The 23946-nt window shown below is 50.6% G+C and overlaps 1 protein-coding gene across 4 annotated transcripts in view; it reads left to right on the top strand.

Annotated features, from left to right (window-relative positions):
* Window positions 1-22603, top strand: part of FGFR1 (fibroblast growth factor receptor 1) — an 83530-nt gene extending 60927 nt beyond the window's left edge. For 2 of the 4 annotated variants that reach the window (XM_030552208.1, XM_030552206.1), the window contains 11 exons: window positions 1775-1919; window positions 4961-5157; window positions 7840-7985; window positions 9734-9855; window positions 12104-12214; window positions 13314-13504; window positions 14412-14534; window positions 15306-15376; window positions 16556-16693; window positions 18264-18369; window positions 19990-22603. In XM_030552208.1, coding sequence (XP_030408068.1) covers window positions 1775-1919; window positions 4961-5157; window positions 7840-7985; window positions 9734-9855; window positions 12104-12214; window positions 13314-13504; window positions 14412-14534; window positions 15306-15376; window positions 16556-16693; window positions 18264-18369; window positions 19990-20166 — 1527 coding nt within the window. In that variant the 3' untranslated portion in view covers window positions 20167-22603. Of the gene's footprint in view, window positions 1-1774; window positions 1920-4960; window positions 5164-7839; window positions 7986-9733; window positions 9856-12103; window positions 12215-13313; window positions 13505-14411; window positions 14535-15305; window positions 15377-16555; window positions 16694-18263; window positions 18370-19989 lie in introns of all 4 variants that reach the window. The other 2 variants (XM_030552207.1, XM_030552205.1) reach the window with 1 other exon arrangement.
* Window positions 22604-23946: the final 1343 nt, after the last annotated feature.

Below are 23946 nucleotides of genomic sequence, written 5' to 3'. Positions count from 1 at the left end.
AACAGACTATCAGTGAAGCATTCAGTGGCCCTTGGATCTGCATGCTCAGAGATGCAGCGGGCTGGCGGGGAGGGTCACTCCTATTCCATGAATTGTTATTTTTAAAATAGCAAATGTAGAAAGCAAGATAATAGCTCAGGTGAGCCCGGCTCCCTTAGCTTCCACCACAGGCTTGGAATCCCACTTCAGGAGAGCCAAGTTGCTGCACAGCAGAGAGCAGAAGCAGCTGATGCAACCCTCCCTTGCACATACCTCTCTGCTGTGTTGTACCTAACACCAGTCTGTGCCACCTCTTAAAGCAACCCACTGTGCTCTTTATCCAGTGGTTTCATGGCCACCTTGGTACTCCATCCTGAATCTGTTCCTTGTCAAGCAGGGCATGTTCATTCATCTGGGAGCTCTGGGATGCCCATGTGTTAATTCAAAGGGAGGGGAGAAAGGTTGTGCTGTTGCTGACTTCCTGCACTAGTCACCAAATTGTCATAAGCCAATGCATCGGTCAGCTGTTTCAATGCACAAGCCCCTCTTCGTTAAACCTATAGGTACCTCCCGGCTGTGTGTGTCTGGCTTATCAGACCCTTGCACTTCTGCAAACAGACACCACCACTGCTTGATATGGGAGATGGGTCACAGAGGACTTGCGCTAGTCACTCCTTGATTCAGCGTCTGGGCAAGGCACTGATGATGTGATTTATGTTGATCTTGGGGCTGCAATGTCCAACTGTGTCAATGTGACTCCTGTGTTGTTGGTTTGTTCTAGCACTCAGGAATTAATAGCTCTGATGCGGAGGTGCTGACCCTGTATAATGTGACAGAGGCCGAGAGCGGGGAGTATATTTGTAAGGTTTCCAATTATATTGGCGAGGCTAACCAGTCTGCGTGGCTCACTGTCACCAGACCCATGGCAAAAGGTAAACTGAAGAACACCAACTGGGATCTTACTTGGACAGTCAGTCCCTAGTGGTGGAAAACAGAACTCTGGGCTCTCTTGTTTCTGCTATATTTCTGGTGCCACAAGCCATGGAAAAATACTCACAGTGGCCAGTTTAGTTTTGTGCTCTGTGTTGCTTGCCCGCCTTCCCCTCCTGGATGTTTCTCCCCTGCGCGCTCTCACTGTATTAGCAAAACACATTGGATAGGTGCATCTAAACCATCTCAGCATCTTCCTGGTGAAACACAAGCTGTCACTTCTCGCTCCAGCTGCGTCTTTTCCAGCGCATCTGGGCTTGGGATCTTTGCTGAGTTAGATCCCCTCCAAAATAAAGACGTGATTCAGCCATATTTTGCTCATGTCTCCTCACTTTCAAACCTCGATCTATGCACCAGATCTGGCTGTGACAATACAGTGTTGTGTTCTCCCCTCCATCTCACAATCTGTCACTTCCCTACCCAAACCCCACTCCTTCAGCTATGTTGTCTTCCATCGTGTTTCTCTGCAATCCCATCGCCTCCCCTTGTGCAGTTTTATCGCATGAAACTAAGCCGGCCCCTTCTTCCTGAGGTCCATTTTTCCATGCAGCCCATCACCAGCATGTTCAGATGGGCAGGAAATTCAGTCTGGTGAAGGGTTTTAACAAACATCTCCTTAGGTCAGCCTGGATCAAAGGTCGTCCTAAGGGTCTCTTTAACAGGTCTACAGTGGTCTCTCTCTGCTACCCGGGGGTCTGGCAAATGAGACACCAGGGCACATTCCTCCCCCCTCCTCCACCTTGGTTCCTAGAAGATCTCATGTCGTTTGCTTGTCCGTTTTTTGCTTCCATTTGTTTTCTTCTAGACGGCTGGAGTTAACACAACAGACAAAGAAATGGAAGTCCTTCACTTAAGGAATGTCTCATTTGAGGATGCTGGGGAGTATACATGTTTGGCGGGTAATTCTATTGGGATCTCCCATCACTCTGCATGGTTGACAGTTCTCGAAGGTACATACTCCTCTTTCTGCTGTCCTTTCTCCACTTCATTTCCATATCTGATGAACTATGCATTGCAGCCTGGGAGAGAGCCTGGGCTTTCCCCTTTCCTCTCCATCCTGGGGAAAGCACAGAGCCTGCCAGTCAGTTCTTCCACGCCTAGACACCCAGCTTCCCCAGCAAGCGCAGTGCTCTCAGCCACTCTGCCCTGGTGACAAGTTAGGATTGAACCCATCCCCAGGGTGTCTGATGCTGCACCTCCCTGTGCCGCTCCTGCTGGTGAGAATCCAAAGCAAGGGGGTAATTTAATGCTGTCTCCCATGCTGGAGCAGGCAGGAGTGTGTGCCCTCTCTGCTTGGGGCCAGGGCCCTGCCGCTCCCCACCTTGGGGACGGTTCAGAATTGGTGGCCATGGCCACCCGCTCTCTCTCTGGCCAAGGCAATGCATATCTCTGATTTACGTGTAACTGGTAGTTCAGTCTGACTTGAACAGGCTAGTTCTGTCCTCTCAGGCAATGCCAGTGTTTCCCATTCCTTGTGTCCCCACACTGGCTGACCAAAGTGCCGATGCATTAGCCCAGGGCGATAACAGTGTTTCTAGGAACCACCCAGGCCTCTGGCTCCTAAGCGGCTGCCCCTCAGTTTCCGTGGAAGAGCGGATGCAGCAGGTGTCCTGGGTGGTGGTGTCACAGTGCCACATGGCAGCACCTGGAGGGAGTTTGGGAGTGGAGATTGCAGCCTATGGAGGCAGAAAAGCTCTACGGCCCTTCTTGCCAGCCCTGGGGCACCACAGACTGGTTCTAAAGCCATCATGAGTGGAAGCGCCGATAGTGGGGTGAAAGAAGAGGACCATGGAGGAGGTTCCTGGTCCCCTTTCTCCCCCAAGCCCTCACAAATAGAACTAAGTTAACCAATAATAAATTGGGGAAAGTGGTGGGTCAGCTGCAGCCCCCATGCCTCATGCTGCTGTCTCCCCCTTTCCCGCCCCCCACACTGACCCCCTGAGGCAGTTTGAGCATCATAGCCCTGGCCTTGCCCTGAGGAGGAACCTGGCCCCTGGGTGCTGGGGTTGCAGTGGCGGGTGCTATTTCCTCTGCATGAGCCCTCTGCGGGCAGGTTGTGCTCCTGCCCTGGCATGGGTCTGGCTCCGCCATGCCCTGTGCATGCTGCTTCCCTTTCCCTGACAAGGCCTGATAACCGGCAGCTGCAGGAAGTTTTTGGGGTGCGCCTGGTGGTGCTTTTCATACAAAAACTTTCTCCGTTATCAGCCATTTCTCCCTTGTCAGACCTGCCCCGTTCAGAGCTCTGGGATCTGAACAGGAGATGGTGGCTGCTTCTCTGCAGTGGGGTATAGCACAAAAGACTTGGACTCCCTCTAATGCCTTCTCTGAGGCTCTCTGCTTTTCTCGGGGGGGGGGGAGGGCTGGGCTGGGGAGACCTGTGTCTTAATGAACTGCAACTCCAGCGTCCTCACCGACCCGGCAGTGGTGCCGTGCATAATACACCGCATCGCCTGGCTGCAACTGCACCGAAACTGTTCCTGAACTTCCACCGCTCTCGCTGCAACTCAGCTGGGGCTTTGCTAGGAAAGAGGGGTCCTGCTGCAGTTCAGTCCCTGGGGGAGGGAGCAGGTTTTGTCTCCTGATGAAATGAAACTCTCTTTAAGGGGCTGCTAGGGAACATTTCAAAAACAAAGAAAAAACCCAAGCCCCTGTGGTAATTTTTTTTTAATTCCTGTGACTCCTGTTCAAACTGTTTGCAATCTCACAAGGACAGTGTTTTATTTTGGCCTGTCCCAGCGTTGTTCCTGGTAACTTCCCCAAGAAATCTACAGTCCCAGTTCAGACTGGGTAGGAAAATCCTCAAAGGTGCATGTCCCCGAATCCCCTCCTGCTCTTACCCACCACGAACAGAAAGAGGGTGTCCCCAAGCCAGGCCTGGGCCAGGCCCCTCTGTACATGCTGCTTTGCAATGCCTGCATGGGTTAAAATGAAGTCGATACCATCCCCAGAAGGATCCCTGGGCACCCAGCACAGCCTCTTGCTCCCCTAACTATGAGGGGGGGAGGGCTCTGCAGCTGCGCCTGCTCAGTCTTGTGATGGCTTAATGAGTACAGCTGGGCCGCATCAGGCAGGGGCCGGCCACAGGGCCGAGGAATCTAGCAGGCCTGTTTCTAAGCTCAGCAGCACGCTGCTCAATGCAGATGCCTGTGGATTCTCTGCCTTTCTGTGCTTGCCATGCTCCAAGCCCTGCTCTAGCCTAGATTGTGCTCTGTACCCGGCCTTGTTCCAGTCCTGTCCCAGCCTCACTCGTAGCCCTGCTCCTGCCTTCCCTGATTTCAGATCATCTGATTCTGACTCCTGCCCTGACTGCCCCTGACCCAGTCTCCTGCCACTAGCAAGGGACCCAAGGGAAGTCCCAGAAGTTCTCAGCCCAATATATCTACCCACTTTTATGTATGTTTGTAATTCTCATTTAATCCCAGCTCCTTAGAGGAGGTTACAGCCCTGCCTCCTCTCGCTACTCCACTTTCAGACACATGCATTTGTGACCTCTCTGGGTGGAGGGGCTGCATTGCCTGGCCATTTGGTCTCAAGTTCCCTCAGCTGCTTCTTTCCCACCAGCCAACGTCTGCTTATGGTGGAGTGGGGCTGGGGGGGAAACGTGTCCTTTTACATAAAGGTTTGTGCTTGTTCCTCATGTCTCTCCAAGCTCTGGTTGGCTGAGGACCAGCGTGGCGAGGCAGCTCGAGAACACCACACGGTCACCACACTGCACAGGAATGCTGGGGCAGTGAGGAGGTGGCTGGCCTCTGCTGGTCCCTGCTGTATGTTGGGCTGTGTGTCCTGTTCTGTTTAGACAGGGTTCAGACCCCGAGATAGCTGGAGCCAGGAGGTTTGCCTGGCTTGGACTCAGCTGTGCTTAGAGCCTCTCTGGGCTGGGAGGGGAGGAATGGCCCATCCCAATCTCTGTGGGTGGGCGTCGCTCTCCCAGTCCTAACACACCGCCCCACGAAGGATTTGCAGTACTAATGCCTTGTTCACGCTGACCCAGCTATTGAAGACAGGCCAGCCATGATGACCTCGCCACTGTATCTGGAGATCATCATTTACTGCACAGGGGCCTTTCTCATCTCCTGCATGGTGGTGACCGTCATCATCTACAAGATGAAGAGCACCACTAAGAAGACCGATTTCAACAGCCAGCTGGCTGTGCACAAGCTGGCCAAGAGCATCCCGCTGCGTAGACAGGTAACAGAAAGTAGATAGGGGGTTTGTTTGCACATAGTGCCTTTCCTCAGAGCCTCTGCTGCCTGCCCAACAACGCTATCCTGACCACCCATCCTGTCTGAGCTAGCACAGGCCAGTGGCATAAACAGCCAGGGGAGGATCCTCTCTCTCTGGGGGTCAGGAGGAGGAATGAAGGGAGGGGAACATGTCATTTCAGCAGTGGGGACAGAAGTGCAGTCTGGATTGCTTGCAAAGCAAAGCCTCAGAGTAGCGGGTGTGGGTGGGCTTGCTAAGAGGGTTGCAGGTGGATTGGGTTAAACGCCAAGCTGATCTCTTGCCATGTTTCTAAGCTACAAAACCTCTTTAAACCCCCCAATTCTCTAAGTCAACAGACAACTACCCCTCATATGCACTCTCACGCATGCCACTCACTGGAGAGACAAGGCGAGTGGGGTAGTATCTTTTACAGGCTTAGCTTCTGTGGGTGAGAGACACGCTTTCCCATCCCATAGCTCTCCATCAGATGTCCACTTAACGACTTCACTTGACCGATGTCCAAATCTCCCAGCCATGCCTCTAATTGGGCCCAGTTCTCCCTTCCCCAGGGGTAAGCCTGGTTGGTGTGGCCGGATGACAGATCTTCCCCTGGTCCAGTTAGACTGCTGCGATCCAGAGAGCTGCCAATCCCAGTGCCGCACCTGAGCGGGATCTCCAGGGCCTGGTTGATTATGGTCCCTGGGGAAAGTGTGTTGATGCAGCAGAGTGGAATTTCTTAGCTTGGGCCAGAGAGAGAGGAAGAATGAGTCAGAAAAGCCAGTGTGGGGAGGGGTGACATGAGATGGGCACCGGGGGGGCGTGGGGGTGGGCAGACTGTAATGATGGTTTAAAAAAAAAATTTCCCCAGTGCAAAAATACCTGTTCTCCCCTTGTGTTGTGTCCCATCTTTGCCGCAACATGGGCTAGTGGAAAAGGCACAGGATGAAGAGCCTTTGGTCCTTGCTACAGTCAAGGAGGTCCTAGGATCTGGAAGTGAGGCGGGAGGGGCCCATCTCTGTATATGAGGGGGGGCAGCAGCCCTGAGTGGGCGCCTCTGTAAACCTTCCCCTCTTCTCTTGGCGTTTATGGCAGGTCAGTCGGGTCATGGGGGGATCTGGAAGGGTTTATGGCAATTTAATATTTGATGGGGAGAGCGTGGCCTACACACTGAGTGGCTGGAAGGGCTCCATGGGCTGTAGATTTTACAATATTAACGCAGTCTAGAGGAAGTTAATTAGACATAATTTAGTCCCACTCCATGTTGGAGTAATGCCAGTGGGGCCAGGATAGCAGCTAGATCCATGAAGAACAGCGTGTTCTTCCTCTGGCGTGCAAACTGCGGGAGGGTTCTACTCTGGGTTAGCTGTTTGGAGGGTGTCCTTGATCTTTTCCTCAGTCCCGTGTCACAAGCAAACACCTTGTAATCGGCTTGCCAAAAGTTTCTTCTTTTCCCCTTCCCCATGATTGTATTAAAAAGCTAATAAAGGTACTATTTTGTAGCTTGACATGATGCAGTATTGCCTACACTCATGAATAACCAAGTTCACATAATGGAAGTAACGTGACTTTTTTTTAGTTTGCTTGAATTCCAGGAGACTCTCCAATTCTCAGACACAATGGTGTCTTTCTGGATATGATCCATGTCATTAGTGTCTTGTATTGTTTGCAGACCTCTAAATATTTACCTGTTGGGTATGTAAAACTGAGTAAAGCTGCCTTCCTTCCCCTATGATTCATTTAACACCCATTTCGCTTCAAAATATGAGAACCGCAATCCTGTTGTGTATGAATCTAAACCTATGGGATCTTAATGTATTGGAGCTAGAGTTCTAGTCTTAACAAGGCTTTGCTAAACCAGAGTTGCCAATTCACATAAATTGTGGAGTAGAATCCATCCCAAAAGCCCCCTTTATAGCTAAATTGATTTTTGTAACATGCAATAGCAAACATTAGAACTGCCTTGTAATCTTTATACAATGTGTAGTTTTACTTGTATAAAATTAAATCAGTGACTCCAAAAAAAAAATATCAAGTCTGAAGCTCCCTGCTAAGCCCTCACCTAGATCATCTGAAGGGGTTTGCTGCAAAGCAGGGAGAGCCCGTTACCTCCAGAGGCTGAGCGTGCTGCTCCTCCAGCACTAGGAAATGAGCGACCAAGCCCAGGAATCAGACCAGTTCGGATAGTGCAGTACAGGGCACAAGATCTGGGGTGACTCAGTTGGTCTGAGAGCCGATGTTCCTGTCCTTTCTGCTGCACCCGGGGAAGAGGGGAAAGGGGTCCGTGTCTGTGTCCATGTCCATTCTACAGCAAAAGGAGTAGTTGGGTAGAGCAGGGAAGTGGGAGCCAGGACTCCTGGTTCTTGTCCCTGGCTCTGTCACCTTAGGCAAGTCACAGCATCTGTAACTTGGGGATAACGATTCCAATCTCCTCCCAGGGGGATTGTGAGGCGTAACTGGTATTTGTAAAGCACTTTGAGGTGCCTAGAGAAGGGCCAGGCCCCTGCATGCTGCAGGAGATTCAGTACCCAGGAGAGAGGGCTCCCTCCACCTTCAACAGGTAACTAAAGCACTTTGGTTGGCAGCTCCTCTCCTTACCGGAACCAGGCATTTCCCCACCCCAGGTGCTTCCTGAAGGTAACCCACTGTCCCTTGGCTCTCCCATTGCAGGTGTCTGCAGACTCCAGTTCCTCCATGAACTCAGGAGTGATGCTTGTCAGGCCCTCGCGGCTCTCCTCCAGTGGTACCCCAATGCTGGCAGGCGTCTCGGAATACGAGCTTCCTGAAGATCCTCGGTGGGAGCTCCCCAGGGACAGGTGATGCACTCTCTCACGCCAGGCTCCACAGAGAGGTGACCCCGGCCTTTCTGTAGCTAGCTGGCTCCTGCATCTGATTGCAGTTCCTCCACAGCCTGATCCAAATGCTACTGAAGTCAAAGGAAAGGCTCCTGCTGGGTCAGCAGGAGCTGGATCAGGCCCTTAGAACATCATGTCCCTTAATTATGCTAATGGAGAGGAGGACTCATGGCTGATGTGTTCCTCCCTGAAACAGCCATTTGGGAGCATTGCCCTCATGGTGAGCATATACTCCCAGGGACCCACGTGCATCTCCCTCCTACCCTTGCTGCTTCCAGACCACCAGCAGGGAACATTGCGCGTTTCCATGTGCCTGTTCTGCTGTGTCACATCTGAAATGGGTTTCAAATAGCCAAGAGAAATGACTGCTAGGTTTGCACCTTCCTGTGTGATAACCCTCCGTGAAACCTCCGCCCCTCTCACTCCCCCAGCCACTGCAGGTGCTCAGAATATTCCCAGCCCTGCGGAGAGATCAACCCCCACACTCAAATCTACAGAAGGGGAGGTCTTCCTGGAATATAAATCGATCTCTCTCTAGCAGTCTTAGCTGCACTGCATTGATTACAAGCTTCTCCTGAAGCTGCTGTTTTCTAATTGTATAACTCTCCATTAGAACACATCCTGATATGCAAAAAAAAATCCATGTGCCCTGAGCTGTGCTGGGCTCCTTAGCCCTCCAGCCTGCAAAGGGCATTACGTGCGTTCCTGCTTACAGCCTTGCTGGAGTCTGTGCTGAAGTCACTGGGGCAGTGTCACCCACACGTCCTCTCCCAGTCCCACTCATTCCCATCAGGAACTTGCCTCCAGGTTGGGACTTTCCCCTTTGCCTCAGTGCAGCTGCGATTTTCCAAAGGCACTCTGTCTTACGCCTGCAACTCTGCCACCAGGAGGGGGAGGCTGCTGGGGGGCATGGCGTGGATCCAGAGGTTGCTGTCTAACTACTCCCTTTTGGAAGCTGACACCTTGGAAAGTGCCAGCTCTCCTGAGATGAAATCTGAGGACGGAAAACCACAGTTGGGAGCAGTTAAATCTCTAGATTTTTGCCACTTTGAACAAAAAGTGAATGTTTGGCCAGGGCTGTGTGGTGTCTGCTTCTGGATGGGAGGCAGGTTCTTTGAGCCCTACCAGGACAACTTGGCATGGGGGTCCAAACAGGCCCAGTGCCTGGAATTCACCAGGGTCCCGTTAGCTTGGAACCAAGCAGAGCACGATACTTCAGAGCTGCCCAACAGTCCTGGAGACTCAGGCCTAGCTCTGTGCCAGGAGACTGGCAGGAACTTTCTCTTTGCAGCTGGATTGGATGCCACTCTGGCCAGTCTGACACGGCTTTGTATATTATGCTAGTAGCTATCTCTCAGGCAACCCTCTTCCCCAAGCATGTTACCAGCTGGCTCTGTGCTGCACTTGGGTATGTCTCGATGCCCTGCCCGTACCCAAGGTGTATTGTTTCAAATAACCAGTGTGATCCAAAGCGGAACAGGCAGGGGGACTTTATGCTGAATATTGCTAACTGGCCATATTAAGCAAGTGGCCACAGAAACGTCAAGACACCTCTTGTGTCACATTGTGTCTGTCTGCCTGCAGATAGGAGCTGCATTCTTTCTGCAGAGTTACCTCTTGTGTCCTGTTCTGTGTGAGTGTCTCTCTCTCTGCAGACATGAGCTGCATCCTTCTTCCTCTGTTTTACCTTCTTCTCTCCTCTCATCTAGGCTCATCCTGGGTAAGCCTCTGGGTGAAGGCTGCTTTGGGCAGGTGGTTCTCGCTGAAGCCATCGGCCTGGATAAGGACAAGCCAAACCGAGTGACTAAGGTGGCAGTCAAGATGCTGAAGTGTAAGTAGCGGCCATAGGCACTGCAGGGATTTCCCAGCTTTGCAGCTGCCTCTCTGAGGCGGTCTCAATTCAGGCTAGCATCAATCCTGCTGACTTTGGGAAATGTACCTTGGGGTGGGGAGGCAAGGGGGATTGTGCATGTTTGCTGGAGGCCTGGCCTGGTCCAGCCCTGTGTTCCAGAAAGGCCTCATAGACTCATAGACTCATAGACTTTAGGGTCAGAAGGGACCAATATGATCATCTAGTCTGACCTCCTGCACAAAGCAGGCCACAGCCTACCCATCCACTTCTATAACAAACCCCTAACCTATGTCTGAGTTATTGAAGTCTTCAAATTGTGGTTTGAAGACCTCAGTCTGCAGAGAATCCACCAGCAAGTGACCCATGCCCCACGCTGCAGAGAAAGGCGAAAAACCTCCAGGGCCTCTGCCAATCTGCCCCCGAGAAAAATTCCTTCCTGACCCCAAATATGGCGATCAGCTAAACCCTGAGCATGTGGGCAGGACTCACCAGCCAGCACTCAGGAAAGAATTCTCTGCAGTAACTCAGATCCCATCCCATCTAACATCCCATCACAGACCACTGGGCATATTTACCTGCTGATGATCAAAGATCAATTGCCAAAATTAAGCTATCCCATCATACCATCCCTTCCATAAACTTATCAAGCTTAGTCTTAAAGCCAGATATGTCTTTTGCCCCCACTACTCCCCTTGGAAGGCTGTTCCAGAACTTCACTCCTCTAACGGTTAGAAACCTTCGTCTAATTTCAAGTCTAAACTTCCTAGTGTCCAGTTTATACCCATTTGTTCTTGTGTCTACATTGGTACTAAGCTTAAATAATTCCTCTCCCTCCCGAATATTAATCCCTCTGATATATTTATAAAGAGCAAGCATATCCCCCATAGCCTTCTTTTGGCTAGGCTAAACAAGCCAAGCTCTTTGAGTCTCCTTTCATAAGACAGGTTTTCCATTCATTAGATCATCCTAGTAGCCCGTCTCTGAACCTGTTCCAGTTTGAATTCATCCTTCTTAAACATGGGAGACCAGAACTGCACATAGTATTCCAGATGAGGTCTTACCAGTGCCTTATATAACGGTACTAACACCTCCTTATCTTTGCTGGAAATACCTCGCCTGATGCATCCTAAAACTGCATTAAGCTTTTTTAACAGCCATATCACATTGGCGGCTCATAGTCATCCTGTGATCAACCAATACTCCAAGGTCCTTCTCTTCCTCTGTTGCTTCCAACTGATGTGTCGCCAATGTATAACTAAAATTCTTATTATTAATCCCTAAATGCATGACCTCATCTCTCTCCCCTTGAAACCAATGGGAGTTGTTGGATTGGGCCCCAACTGAGCAAGTTTATCGTTAGCAGCATCGGTTGGGTTTTTTTCAAAAAAAGCTTCTGACACTGCTCTTCCAGCGGCTGTCCCAGAGCGATAGCTTGAGGTCCAGAGTGTAGCCATGGCCAAGGGCTGCACAGCACCTTCCTTGTACAGCCAAGGAATAGCCTTTCACACCCAGTTTGCTCTCCCCTCGAGCCAGCATTCGTTTATCCAGACTCTCTGCAGTTCAGCCCTGCAGCAGCATGTGCTGCCCAACGAGAGCCTGGTGCTCCCCAGCCGCTGCTCTGATGGAATCACCCTGCACAATGTAATAGCTTCTCCAGCAATCTCTGTTTTGAGTGACAAAAGGGGCAATAAAAACTGGTTGCTTCATGGAAGGGGCCTGTAAATAAAAGTGGAGAAGAATTATACTGTGTGTATATGGATGCTGTGGGTGGTCCCTTAAGGCTGGAGAATGCCTGCAAGGAAAGGCTGTTGTACAGATTTCACTCTGATCTACCTCGTTAATCTATGCCATGCTTGTCGCTGCTATTTGAGCGCCTTTCTCACTTGAGCTTGATCTCTGCCAGTCCGCCTGGGAGGTGGCTGGGGAGAAATATCCAACTCTTCAAACCTCCCAGTCCTAGAAAGGGAGATGAACCTGAGAATGCTGGTTTAGCTGTGAATACTGCAGTACTTTGGAGGCGAAATCATTTTGATGGGGCTACTGCGAGATACGCCTGTACGTACACAGTGCGAGCGCTTTGCATCTCTGCCAAGGAGGAGGACAAAGAAAACCAAGTCTGTAAATCTAAAGCTACCTAACGAATGCTGCTGCAGACTTAGTTCTAGGCCTCACTTTAGCTTAACCCAGCCTGAACAAACATGACCTGTGCCTTTCTTTGTGCTTTAAGCTGATGCTACGGAGAAGGATTTATCTGACCTGATATCTGAGATGGAGATGATGAAAATGATTGGCAAGCACAAGAACATCATCAACCTCCTGGGAGCCTGCACTCAGGATGGTAAGTTTTCTGTGTATGGCTGAGACTCCAGCAAACTGCTTCTATGCTAGGACAGCAAGAATGCTGGGGGTAGCTTGGGCCTCCAGGGTGTGGTTGTAGAGGTGGAAAGATACAGGGACTTTAATCCAGCTGAGTTTTGAAAATGGTTGGCCATCCCAGAGCTGTCTGAATGGGCCAGTGCCCAGTGAATGGCAGGGATGGCGTCCCTAGCCTGTTTGCCAGAAGCTGGGATTGAGTGACAGGGGATGGATCACTTGATGGTGACCTGTTCTGTTCATTCCCTATGAGGCACCTGGCATTGGCCACTGTCAGAAGACAGGCTACTAGGCTAGATGGGACCTTTGGTCTGACCCAGTATAACTCTTCATATGAAGACCAGGGGAAGTGTATGGCTGGCAAGGAGGCACCTCTCCTGGCAAATGCTAGTGGGGTCAGAGTTGTCTGGCCATTTCTAGAGTCTCTCTGTGTTTGGGCCTGAAGGAACAGAAGGCACACCGCGCCTGAAAGCCTCTGTGAGGTATTTGTGCAGGCACGGTTGTGCATATGTGCACGCACACAGCTCACTTGATATTGGCGGTGGGGAAGAGTGGAGCAGGGCAGTTTGTTTTCACATGGCTGGAGCTGGTCACAGAGCCCAGGGGTTGAATGAGTCATTTCACTCCCAGCCTGTATGTGGGCCTGGGTTTTTTTTTGTTGTGTGATTTTCTGGCTTGGAGTGCGGCTGGCTCACCACAGAGCAAGAGCAGGGCTCACACGTCAGAGGAGCAGCTTCTGACTTGCCAAAGAAGTGGTATGTGTACGTGTGTGAGAGTGTGCTGGGGACATGGGGGTGTGTACGTACGCACGCAAGATGCCTGAACTCTGTTCTGAGCAGAGACCTTGATTCCTTGCTGTGAGTCAGCTCCTGCAGGGTTCCCCTGTTTGAAACCCCTGCCCAAGCCCACAGGCACCCCTCAGACAGGCACTTCGCAGTCATGAGATTCTGAAGGGCTTGTGCATGTGCACAATACACATCTTAAATGCCCATGTAGCCATGTGTTCTGTGCATCCAAGCCCAAAGCCTGAGACGCTCGGCTTTGTCCCTTCCTGTTTGCCTTAGGTCCACTCTATGTAATCGTGGAGTATGCGTCCAAAGGCAACCTGCGGGAGTACCTGCAGGCCCGGCGGCCCCCCGGCATGAAATACTGCTACAACCCGACCCACTTCCCTGAGGAGCAGCTCTCCTTTAAGGACCTGGTGTCCTGCGCGTACCAGGTGGCCAGGGGGATGGAATACCTGGCATCCAAAAAGGTGAGCAGTGGTCGCGAGCTCCGTCCCTGGGGGAGCACTCGTAGAACCCCCGTCCCTCTCAGGGCCTGGGGAGCGCAGAGGGAGTGGTGATCGGGCACCTCTACGGGTCTAACTCGGTCAATGGAGGCCCTGGGTTCCTAGTCTGAATCCACCCCAAGTGATGAAAACAGCCCCTGTGACTGAAAATTCAGGTGGTGCTTGGCTGGTCTGAGTCAAATGAGTTTGGGGCTCTCGATCCCAGGACCCCCAAACCCACCCCTGCAGCTGTCACTAACTGGCCCCTTTGCCACTGAAAGGCCGAGGGAGCCATGAAGACCGAACTCCCTTCTCCCTCTAGAGGCCTGTCCCCAAACAGAGCCGAAGACTTTACCTGGGGCCTGTGAATGTCATCCTACCATCTGTCCGGGTTCTGTGGACAAGCAGTAATCTTAGCTGTTCAGGGCTGCGGATCTGGCCTCTTTCCCCAGCATGTTGTAAATTAAAAGCCAAGCAATACAATGGCACTGAGTCCATCTCTGCACACCCCTATCTGGAGCGGAAGTGAGGCTGGAGCGAAGGAGGTAATTACTGAAATGAAACCCCCGTTACCTGCATTCTCTCTGGAATCAGGACACGTTTATAATGCTTGAAAGATCACTCTAACAATGGTGGAGGAGCCTTGGCCCGCTGCACATACATCAGCAGTAAGAGAAAGAGTCTCTAGAGATTCCCACCTTGCCTTGGCCAGGGAGGGAGTAAGGCTTGGCACCTGGCTCCCCGCTTTCTGACCGTGTTTTGTGCTCTGAGATTGTGGCTGTGGCCCTTTGAAGGCTGGCGGGTAGTTCAGTGCAAGGCAGTGTCTTTGCTAACACGCCAGCCAGTGCAGCAGAGGAACCCCCCGGCCTAACGGGATCTCCATTCTCTTCAGTGCATCCACAGAGACCTGGCTGCCAGGAATGTCCTGGTGACAGAAGACAATGTGATGAAGATCGCAGACTTTGGCCTGGCCCGGGACATCCACCACATAGATTACTACAAGAAGACGACTAATGTGAGTGGTGCACTGGGGGAAGGGGAATGTGCTGAAGCTCCGCTCTAGAGCTAGCAGGTTTTTCCTGAGGCCTCTGCCAATATTTATAGCTTTGCTGGAGACTTTCTAGGGCGGTGTCTGTACCAGAGCCCCGAGCTCTCTGAGCATGGGCTGCCATATACATAGAGAGAGATTCTCTTTGGTACTATAATAGCAGAATGATGTCTGCCTGGTGGGCAGCATGCCCTCTGCTCCCTTCGTTCTCCCCACAGCCTGCCCTCTCTCCTCGCCCTCTGCCTCCCATACTGCTCAGTTGCCATGGCAATGAGAAGGCTGTTCTGTGTTCCCAAGGCGGATGAAGTCTTGTGGCTGGGAAAGAGAAGACCCAGAGTTTCTCCTCCTTGTGCCAAGCTCCCAAACACGTGTGATCATGGAACGCTCCCTGGCCTTTCTCACAAGAGTGGCGGTACTAACCTGTTAGGAGAAAGGAGTTAGACAGCTGTCATTTCCCCCCCGGGGGTGGCTGCATTTTGGTGGTGGGTGATTGTTTGTAAAGCCCTCGGGGATGGAGCACTAGACATCGTCTGTCCCTTTTACCCAGGACGAAGGTCCCTCTTTGCCAAAGAGACTTGCCCAGCGTCGATGTCATAATTCCCTTGCTGGCATTGTCCAGGGGGCCATGTACTGAGGCTGGGTGTCTCTGTACAGTATGTTAGCCTCCCCTCTGTAACTGCATCACGCCTGCTTCTCCTCTGGAGGCTGAATTCAAGTGGGGGCTTTCCTGCATTCCAGGGTCGCTTACCAGTGAAGTGGATGGCACCAGAGGCCTTGTTCGACCGAATATACACCCATCAGAGTGATGTGTGAGTACCCCACTGCTTCTGTCAGCCATGAGGAGGTCTCTGTGTTGCAGCATGGTCCTTGCATGGCTATGTGTGCCTAGGCACAATTCAAATGATAGACTAGATTAGGGCCATCTGGGTTGTGGGAGGGGCTATACAAAAGTCACTGTTCCAGGGAACTGTTTTTCCTCTTCCCACTCTCATGGATAACACCTGCCTCTCTCCAACATGCTGAGCGTTCTCCACTGCAAACACAGATGTGCAGCTGGACCCCAAATGAACTCCATATCGCTGACCCATCCACACTGCTCTCCCAGCACACCTGCTGTATCATATCGTGGTGGGACTCTGTCTGCATGTCTCCCCTTCATATGTAGCCATCAGCCTGCCAAGCAGCCTCTCCATAAGCCTCCTTTGTGTTGAGTATTTTCTCAAAGGTGAAAAGTCCCAGATGTGATTCATCTTAATCTAATGAAACAATAATTGTCATAAGCAGACACGATGTTTTGAGTCTAAATGATCTGGCAGCAGGGCTTGTTTGTCTTTCAAATGCCACTGAATTAGAGCTGCCAATCCCAGCTCTTTACTTTCCTGCGAAGATTTTTTAAGTCATCGAAAGCATTTAAACTCTCTCCAGTCCGATGCCTTCCGACGCCGAACATTTGGAGGCTGCATTCTGCTCTCAGCTGCCTGCTGTGAGGCTGTCAAAGCCAGCCCGCATGCGCTAGTGAAACTGGAAGCTGAATTTGGCACTTGGGCTAAGGTTTTTCACAAAAGCCCAGCCGTTTTTGGATGCCCAGCCTGAGACATCTTGCAGGGGCCAGATTTTCACAGCATGGGTGCTCAGCGTTTTCTGAAGAACAGGCACGTTTAAGATATGTCAAGTTGGACCCACCCAAAATCACTAATCACTTATGCAGATCATGGCCTTGGTGTCCTAACAAGGGGCAAGGCATAGTGCACTAGGATTGTGACTTATTTCCGCTGTGCTGGGTGGACCCAGTGTGTTGTGTTCTCAATGGGTAGCACTGGTGTTGTTCTTGTGAGCTAGTGATGCACATTCTTGGCACAGGCGTTTTCCCCTCTCTGTGTCTGCAGCTGCCCCAGAGGAGCTATGTGTCAGGCAGAGGGATGGGTTGCAAGGTGGTGTTGTGGTGGGAGCTGTGCCTTTTCCATACTGTGTTTTTGTGTCTGGAACAGGTGGTCCTTCGGCGTGCTGCTGTGGGAGATCTTCACGCTGGGTGGCTCACCGTACCCCGGGGTGCCTGTTGAGGAGCTCTTCAAGTTGTTGAAAGAAGGCCACAGAATGGACAAGCCCAGCAACTGCACCAATGAGCTGTAAGTGCAGGAAGGAGCTCCAGAGTCCTGACTATGTTACCTGTCCCCTCCCCTGCTTTGTGCCAGGACCCTCACTGACAGATGAGTGTCAGGGGAAATTGATGTAGGGATTGTCAGCACATGACAGTTAATCCAGAATAAAGTAGGGTGTGAATTTAAAGCAGATTAACTGTTCCCAGATTAACTCCATGTGTGGACACCCTTATTCAGGAATTTGAGTGCCTCATTGTGAATTATCTTAATCTGCTGGGAAAGTGGATTAAGCTAGTTTGGAATAATTGAGACTAACTCCCCATGTGTAGACAAGCCCTTAGAGCCCACTGGCAAGCCTTGGAAGTTCTTGATTCAGACCAGAACTGTGAGCTGCATGGTTCTGAGGAAGGAGAGGCTCTGGGCTGCTGCAGGGTTTTGATTTAGATTAACTTGGTTCCCCTGGCTGCAGAAGCAGCATTCGGCCCAGCATCCTTATTGCTAGTAACATTGGCTGGTGGTTCGTTAGCTGGACATGTCATTGAAATAAACAGCCTTGGAGAAATGAGGAGAAGAGCAGGGGAATCTTTTCCAGAACTCAGAGGTAGAAAATGAGCGTCCCTGACTTCTCTTCTCACCTTCGAGTGTCTCCAGCGATGGCCATTCCTTCCCCTCATCTGGCAGACTGTGCCATCCCCAGCCTGTTCACAGCTCGCTGCTTTTCTTCCTCCTGTAAAACTTACATTTCTCCTGCTACAACTTCATCTCTTTCCATCCTCTGTGCGATGTGTGTTGGCGGATCTGGGGACGGAGCTTTCTCCTCCCTGCCCGGCTTGTTCCAGCTCCTCTCCTAACCTGGGTCCTTTCTATACTGCTCCTTGCTGGACTTTCACCCATTTGTTTTATGTCCCTTCCTCCAGCCCAAGGATCCTGGGGCTGCAGCAAAGCCAGAGCTCAGCAAAACAGCCACGGGTTTGATTGTGGAGATCGGCAGAGACCATATTAAAAGTCAGCCTACTCACCAGTGCAAGCAGCACCGCCGAGAGCTGAGTGGCAGGGGCACATTATGGGCAATGGCAGATGTTCCGAGTTATTTTCCCAGCAGTTCCCAGCCCTTCAGAAATCTCAGCTAAATCTGTTTGCAATAATCAACATCTTGCAAGAGAGAATCCCAGTTTGACCCCGGAGCAGGGACGAACTTAGCCTTTAGTTATATCCTTCTCTTAGAACAAGCCACAGTGTCCTTCCCAGGGTGCCCAGCCTGGGCTGTGTGGGCGGGGTCATCTTCTTTTAATGAAAAGGATTAACGCTAACACCTTCTCTGATTCTGTCCTGGCTCACTACAGCCTGGGTGGCCCACAGAGTCTCCAAGGAGACAGCAGCTCCCCATGTGCTGCCTTCCGTTTTGATCTGTGTGAGGAACCAGAAGCCCTGAGGGCTGCAGCTTTGTGGTGGGCTGGTTGCGCCCTGCTCCATTTCACTCAGGTTTGGGGCTGCTGCTGGCCCAGGTGCTGTGCCCTGGGCTCTAGCGGACAAACTAGCCAGCTAGGAATTGTCCCCAGGAACCTTGTTCAGTCTCCTCCTACTCCTCTGTTTCCAGATACATGATGATGCGAGATTGCTGGCATGCAGTCCCATCCCAGAGACCCACCTTTAAGCAGCTGGTAGAAGACTTGGATAGGATCGTGGCCATGACCTCCAACCAGGTAAAACATGGAGCAATTAATTAAGCAATCAATTTGCAAATGCCTAGAAGATAATAAGGTGATAAGTAACAGTCAGCATGGATTTGTCAAGAACAAATCTTGTCAAACCAACCTGATAGCTTTCTTTGACAGGGTAACAAGCCTTGTGGCTAGGGGGGAAGCAGTAGATGTGATATATCTTTTCTTTAGTAAAGCTTTTGATACTGTCTCACATTACCTTCTCATAAACAAACTAGAGAAATGCAACCTAGATGGAGCTACTATAAGGTGGATGCAAAACTGGTTGGAAAATCATTCCCAAAGAGTAGTTATCAGTGGTTCAGTCATGCTGGAAGAGCATATCAAGTGGGGTCCTGCATGGATCAGGTCTGTCTGGTTCTGGTCAATATCTTCATCAATGTTTTAGATAATGGTATAGAGAGTGCACTTCTAAAGTTTGCGGATAATACCAAGCTGGAAGGCATTGCAAATTCTTTGGAGGATAGAATTATAATTCAAAATCATCTGGACAAACTGGAGAAATGGTCTGAAGAAAATAGGATAAAATTCAATAAGGACAAATGCAAAGTACTCCACTTAGGAAGGAACAATCAATTGCACACGCACAAAATGGGCAATGACTGCCTAGGAAGGAACACTGCAGAAAGGGATCTGGGGGTTATAGCGGGTCACAAGCTAAATGAGAGTCAACGGTGTAACACTGTTGCAAAAAAACCAAACATCATTCTGGGATGTGTTAGCAGGAGTGTTGTAAGCAAGACACGAGGAGTAATTCTTCCACTCTATTCTGCGCAGATTAGGCCTCAACTGAAGTATTGTGTCCAGTTCTGGGTGCCACATTTCAGAAACGATGTGGACAAATTGGAGAAAGTCCAGAGAAGAGCAGCAAAAATTATTAACGGTCTAGAAAACATGGCCTATGAGGGAAGATTGAAAAAACTGGGTTTGTTTAGTCTGGAGAAGAGAAGACTGAGAGGGGAAATGATAACAGTTTTCAAGTACATAAAAGGTTGTTAGAAAGAGGAGGGAGAAAAATTGTTCTTCTTAATCCCTGAGGATAGGACAAGAAGAAAATGGGCTTAAATTGCAGCAAGGGAGGTTTATGTTGAACATTAGGAAAAACTTCCTAATTGTCAGGGTGGTTAAGCACTGGAATAAAGAGCAGGTTAGACGAACACCTGTCAGGAATGGTCTAGATAATCCTTAGTCCTGCCATGAGTGCAGGGGACTGGACTAGATGACCTCACGAAGTCTCTTCCAGTGCTATGATTCTATGCCTGTTCCAGAATAAAACTCTCCCATAGCCCTCTTTACGGGGATGTTAGCGTTAATCCTCAAATTCAGAATCTCTGCATCATCTATCCCCACTTGGCACCCTCAGTCCCGAAGTGAGCGAGCTGGAGTTGTTGCCTCCATGCAGCATGCTTGCTGGTGCCTGGGGGTATCGTTGGGAGTCCCATGCCCAGGCCTCCCCTGCCCACTAGGGCAAAGGTTCCCTCGCGTGTTCCTAGCGCGGCTCTGCTTGTTTCTTTAGTGTAGGGTGCTCACTGCATGGCCTATTCTAACCTGGGTTCTGAATTCTCGGTCTGAGCTGTGTCCCTGGGATTTTGTCCCCTCCAGGAATACCTGGATCTTTCCATGCCGCTGGACCAGTATTCTCCCAGTTTCCCAGACACCCGCAGCTCCACTTGTTCCTCGGGGGAGGACTCCGTTTTTTCCCATGATCCCCTTCCAGACGAACCTTGTCTTCCCAAGTACCCGCATCAGCACGCCAACGGTGGACTTAAACGACGCTGAGGCTGGGACTTCCATGCAACAGACTGACAACTCTGTGTGTGTGCGTGTGTTTGCATGCATCTCTGCTATCCAGGCTGCTGCCAGGAAGCTGTCTGTGCAGCCATCCATCACTTTTAGCTATTGCGTAAAGGATTTCTAAGACACATCTCCCGTCACCAAATCCACCAATGTCTCATGCCAGCTTCACCAGCCACATAAGCTGTGAACTGTCTGCACCTCAAAGGTTTGTTTTTTATTTCCCTTCCATGCAATCTGTGCTTGAATAGTTCCAGTGGACTAAAACTGAACCCCACTCTTTGGCCAATGGCCAGATGGAGAACCAGCTGTGGGCTCCCTCTCCTGGAGCCAGTCAATAATGTGCATTCCCTTCTTTGCAAGCGATTGCAAGTGACATTCCCAAGGAGGAGGACATGGAAGCCTGGGCTATCTGTGTTCTTTTATACTTGCAAACCCACACAATCCAAACTTCGACAGCTCAATAAGCTAATGCCAGCACTGAGTGCAGCTCCACCAGCAGTGAAGAAGTGCAGGCTGGGAGATCATAATGCATCGGAAACATCTCTGTCTGGGATGCTGCGGGAACCCTAGCTGGGTGGTTATTGCTATGTGAGATGGTTTGAAGACTGGCCAATGGCTTATTAATTCCAATACTTAATTTGCTTTGCTGACCAAACACATGGTAAGTTGGAAGTGGCCAGACACAGCATATACCCCGGCTCAGTACTGATAGTGGAGGAAGCAGCCAAATATACCAGTGCTAAAAACAAACAAACAAAAAGAAATCTTGTGTACATAGCTACAAATATGTATAAATATGAATATATATTTACATGTCTTTTTAAAAGGGTTGTTACCAGAGATATACCAGTTTGGTAGTAAGTTACTAGTGGCTGGTAGAGATCAGTTGCTATAAAAAAAAAAAAGTTAATCTATTTTGCTACTTTTGCTGTTTTTATTTTTTTAAATTATGTTCTAAACCTATTTCAGTTTAGGTCCCTCAATAAAAATTGCTGCTGCTTCAGTTTTATATGGGGTTGTATTAAACAGTAATAATAATATTAATGACAATGTTTGCTGCCTTTTGGGAATATGTTGTCATTGTATAAATGGCTTTTTCTGCCTTCTCACTCCTCGACCCCCATGTAAATCCCTCTGTTGGCATCTGGTGCTGGGTTCTGGATCTGAGGGGCCCTTCTGGACTTGGGCACAGCTTGTGAAGCACTCGGATCACCATATTGGTGCGTGAGTGTGTCATAGTGACGTGCTGGAGAGCCACTGTGATCTGTATTTTAAACAGAGGGCTTAGGACACTGCCAGTGACAGAGCTGGGACTCTGCCCGTGTGGGGAGGGGCAAAGCGCCTTTCCCAGCAATAGCCATAGGCGTTTGTCAGAAGCATGAATAACCCACACCCCAACCCTGAGTTGGGGAGGCCTTTGTCATAGCTGAATTGGTTCCCTGCTGCATGCCTTGCGTGGAGAGAGCAGGGAATACTGAGCCAGCATCAATCGTGTTTAGCAACCTCCGATCCTGCTTCACAATGTACATTCCAGCCACACTCCAAGCCTGCTTCAATCTCTTCCCATCCCTGTCTCTGAATCCGCTCCTCGTTGCTCGTGCCACCCACTCTGATTGCAGCCCTTGGTCTAGAGTGTGGAGTGGAGGGGCTGGTGAGCCCCTGTCTCTCCTCCACCCTGGCGAGGTGCTCTGCTTCCTCGAATGAACTTCTTGAGTGCCTTAAACGCAGCTGTGCACGGTGCGGATGAAGAGATCTTCAGGGAGGAGCGCTGTAGATTCTTTCTTTCCAGTGGAAGGCCAAAGAAAGCTCCCTTCCAAAGCAGAATAAGAGGTGTCCTTGTCCTTGTTCCGGGGCAGGTTCCTTGCAGAGGCTCAGCAAGGACAGGTCGGCCAGTGATTTTGTGTGTCTTTGAACACTCTTTTTCCAGTGACACTTTCAGTTCTTAGAAACCCCAGCCCTGGCTTGTATTGGAAACCCCAGCCATGGTTAGCATGGAGATAAACCTGGGCTGCTTAGCTTGGGCTGCAGAAGGGAATAGTGCATTTTTGTTGGGGTTTTTCTTACACGAGGCCACATCCTTAATTGGCTTCTCCTGGTGCCAGACCCTGCACTTCATTGAACTCCACATTACCCGTGTTAGCAAACTAACTCTCTTAGCTGCAGGCACTGAAGGCCGAGTCCAGATTCCCCACGCTCTCGTCGCCTGGAGCAGTTCCTCCAGGAGAAGGGTGCCTTCGTGCTGTGGCAGACACCCAGGAGCAGGAGCCCTTCCCTCCCACTCACAGGCATTTCAAACTCCAGAGCCAGGATGCTATTACTTGAAAAGTTTATTTTGCCTTTGTACGGAGAAATATTATTGTTCTAAGCTCTTCTGTAATGAATCTGGAATTCTTGTAATTATTAAAGACTTTAACCAAGAGATTTGATACAGCCTTGCAGTTTATACCAGCTCCAGTGGGAGGCATCTCTCTGGGTGGCTTGTGCGTTCTCTAATTCCTTGTGAGCAGGGAGTTAGGGCAGGACGGAGGGGACGGGTACAGACACAGCTACTATTGGCATTGCACAAGTTGCGACCAGGTGAAAAGGCTGCTCCTTTGGATTTCAAGTACTCTTGAGTATATAGGGCCACCTTCTTTATCTGGCTTTGGGAGAAATTAAATGGGAAGAGGGACGGAGGGAGGGAATCTGTATGGCTGCTTTGCAATTCAGCCTGATATGGGGCCTTCCCAGCATTCCCTGGTTCTCAGACAGCCAGGAGAGCATGGAGCAAAGGCTTCAGGGTTCCGGAAGGTCCTAATGGAGGATGCTGCATCGGGTCCTCTGGGAGAAGGCTTTGTGGCTAGGCCAGAAGACAACTGGGTTCTGCTGCTGGCCTGCTGGGTGACATAATCGCTCAGCCAAGGACTCGGTAGCTGCCGCCTCCTGCTTTGGTGTTGGGTGGGGGTCAGCAGAGAGGCAGCTCTGACCTGAGCCAACAGAAAACAATGTTCAATCTTAAAGGAACATGTGGTAAGCAGGTTAAAATTAGTAGTTGGGGGCAAGGAATGTATCCTCATCTGTGTGTACAGCGCCCAGCTGAGCCTTGAGCCTGATTGGGCCCGTGGGCACTACTGGAGCATAATAGATACCAATGGATTTCTACAGCACTTCTGTTCAGCTTAGGGCTCCACTTGGCCTAGCAACAGCCAGCCTGGCAATGGCCCCTTGCTCTGCCATTGGAATGCAGCTCAACGAGGGTTTGAAGAACACTGGACGGTGGCTGCTTGAGGACTATCAACATCTGCCTGAGGTACTGCACATAAAACCTTTGTCAGGAGATGGCTGGGTTACTCCTAGGCGGCAGGAGACACGGTGCGAACTGTTACGAGGTAAGCCGCAAAGATACTCAAGCCCAGCCTGGGGCGGAGTTCACATTAGGATCTCGTGCCAAAAGCCCATTGCCCAGTTGTGATGTGTTCATTGACTGTCTCCACAAACAAGTATCTTCTTGCTAACTTTTCCACTTGCTGGATCATTGTGAATCCTCTAGCTTTGCTCTTTGTGGTGCGTTCTGAGTTTCAGCATGGTTTCTTTTCTGTGTCCCTGACTGGCTGAGCCTATGCTGTGGGATCACTGCCCAACTCTGCAGAAGGCAATTTTCCCTTGGGGCGGGGGCAGAAAGTTAACCTAACTTTGAACCAACTGGAGAAATCCAGGCCGAGACAGGTGACCCTCGTTCTCCCAGCCTGTGTGCGGGTGACTGGTAGGCATTGGCTTAGGATA

Source organism: Gopherus evgoodei, chromosome 2, assembly GCF_007399415.2.
Source record: "Gopherus evgoodei ecotype Sinaloan lineage chromosome 2, rGopEvg1_v1.p, whole genome shotgun sequence".
NCBI classification, from domain to species: domain Eukaryota; kingdom Metazoa; phylum Chordata; order Testudines; family Testudinidae; genus Gopherus; species Gopherus evgoodei.
The sequence above is the reverse complement of the archived record's forward strand: the minus strand, read 5'-3'. Positions and strand labels throughout refer to the sequence as shown.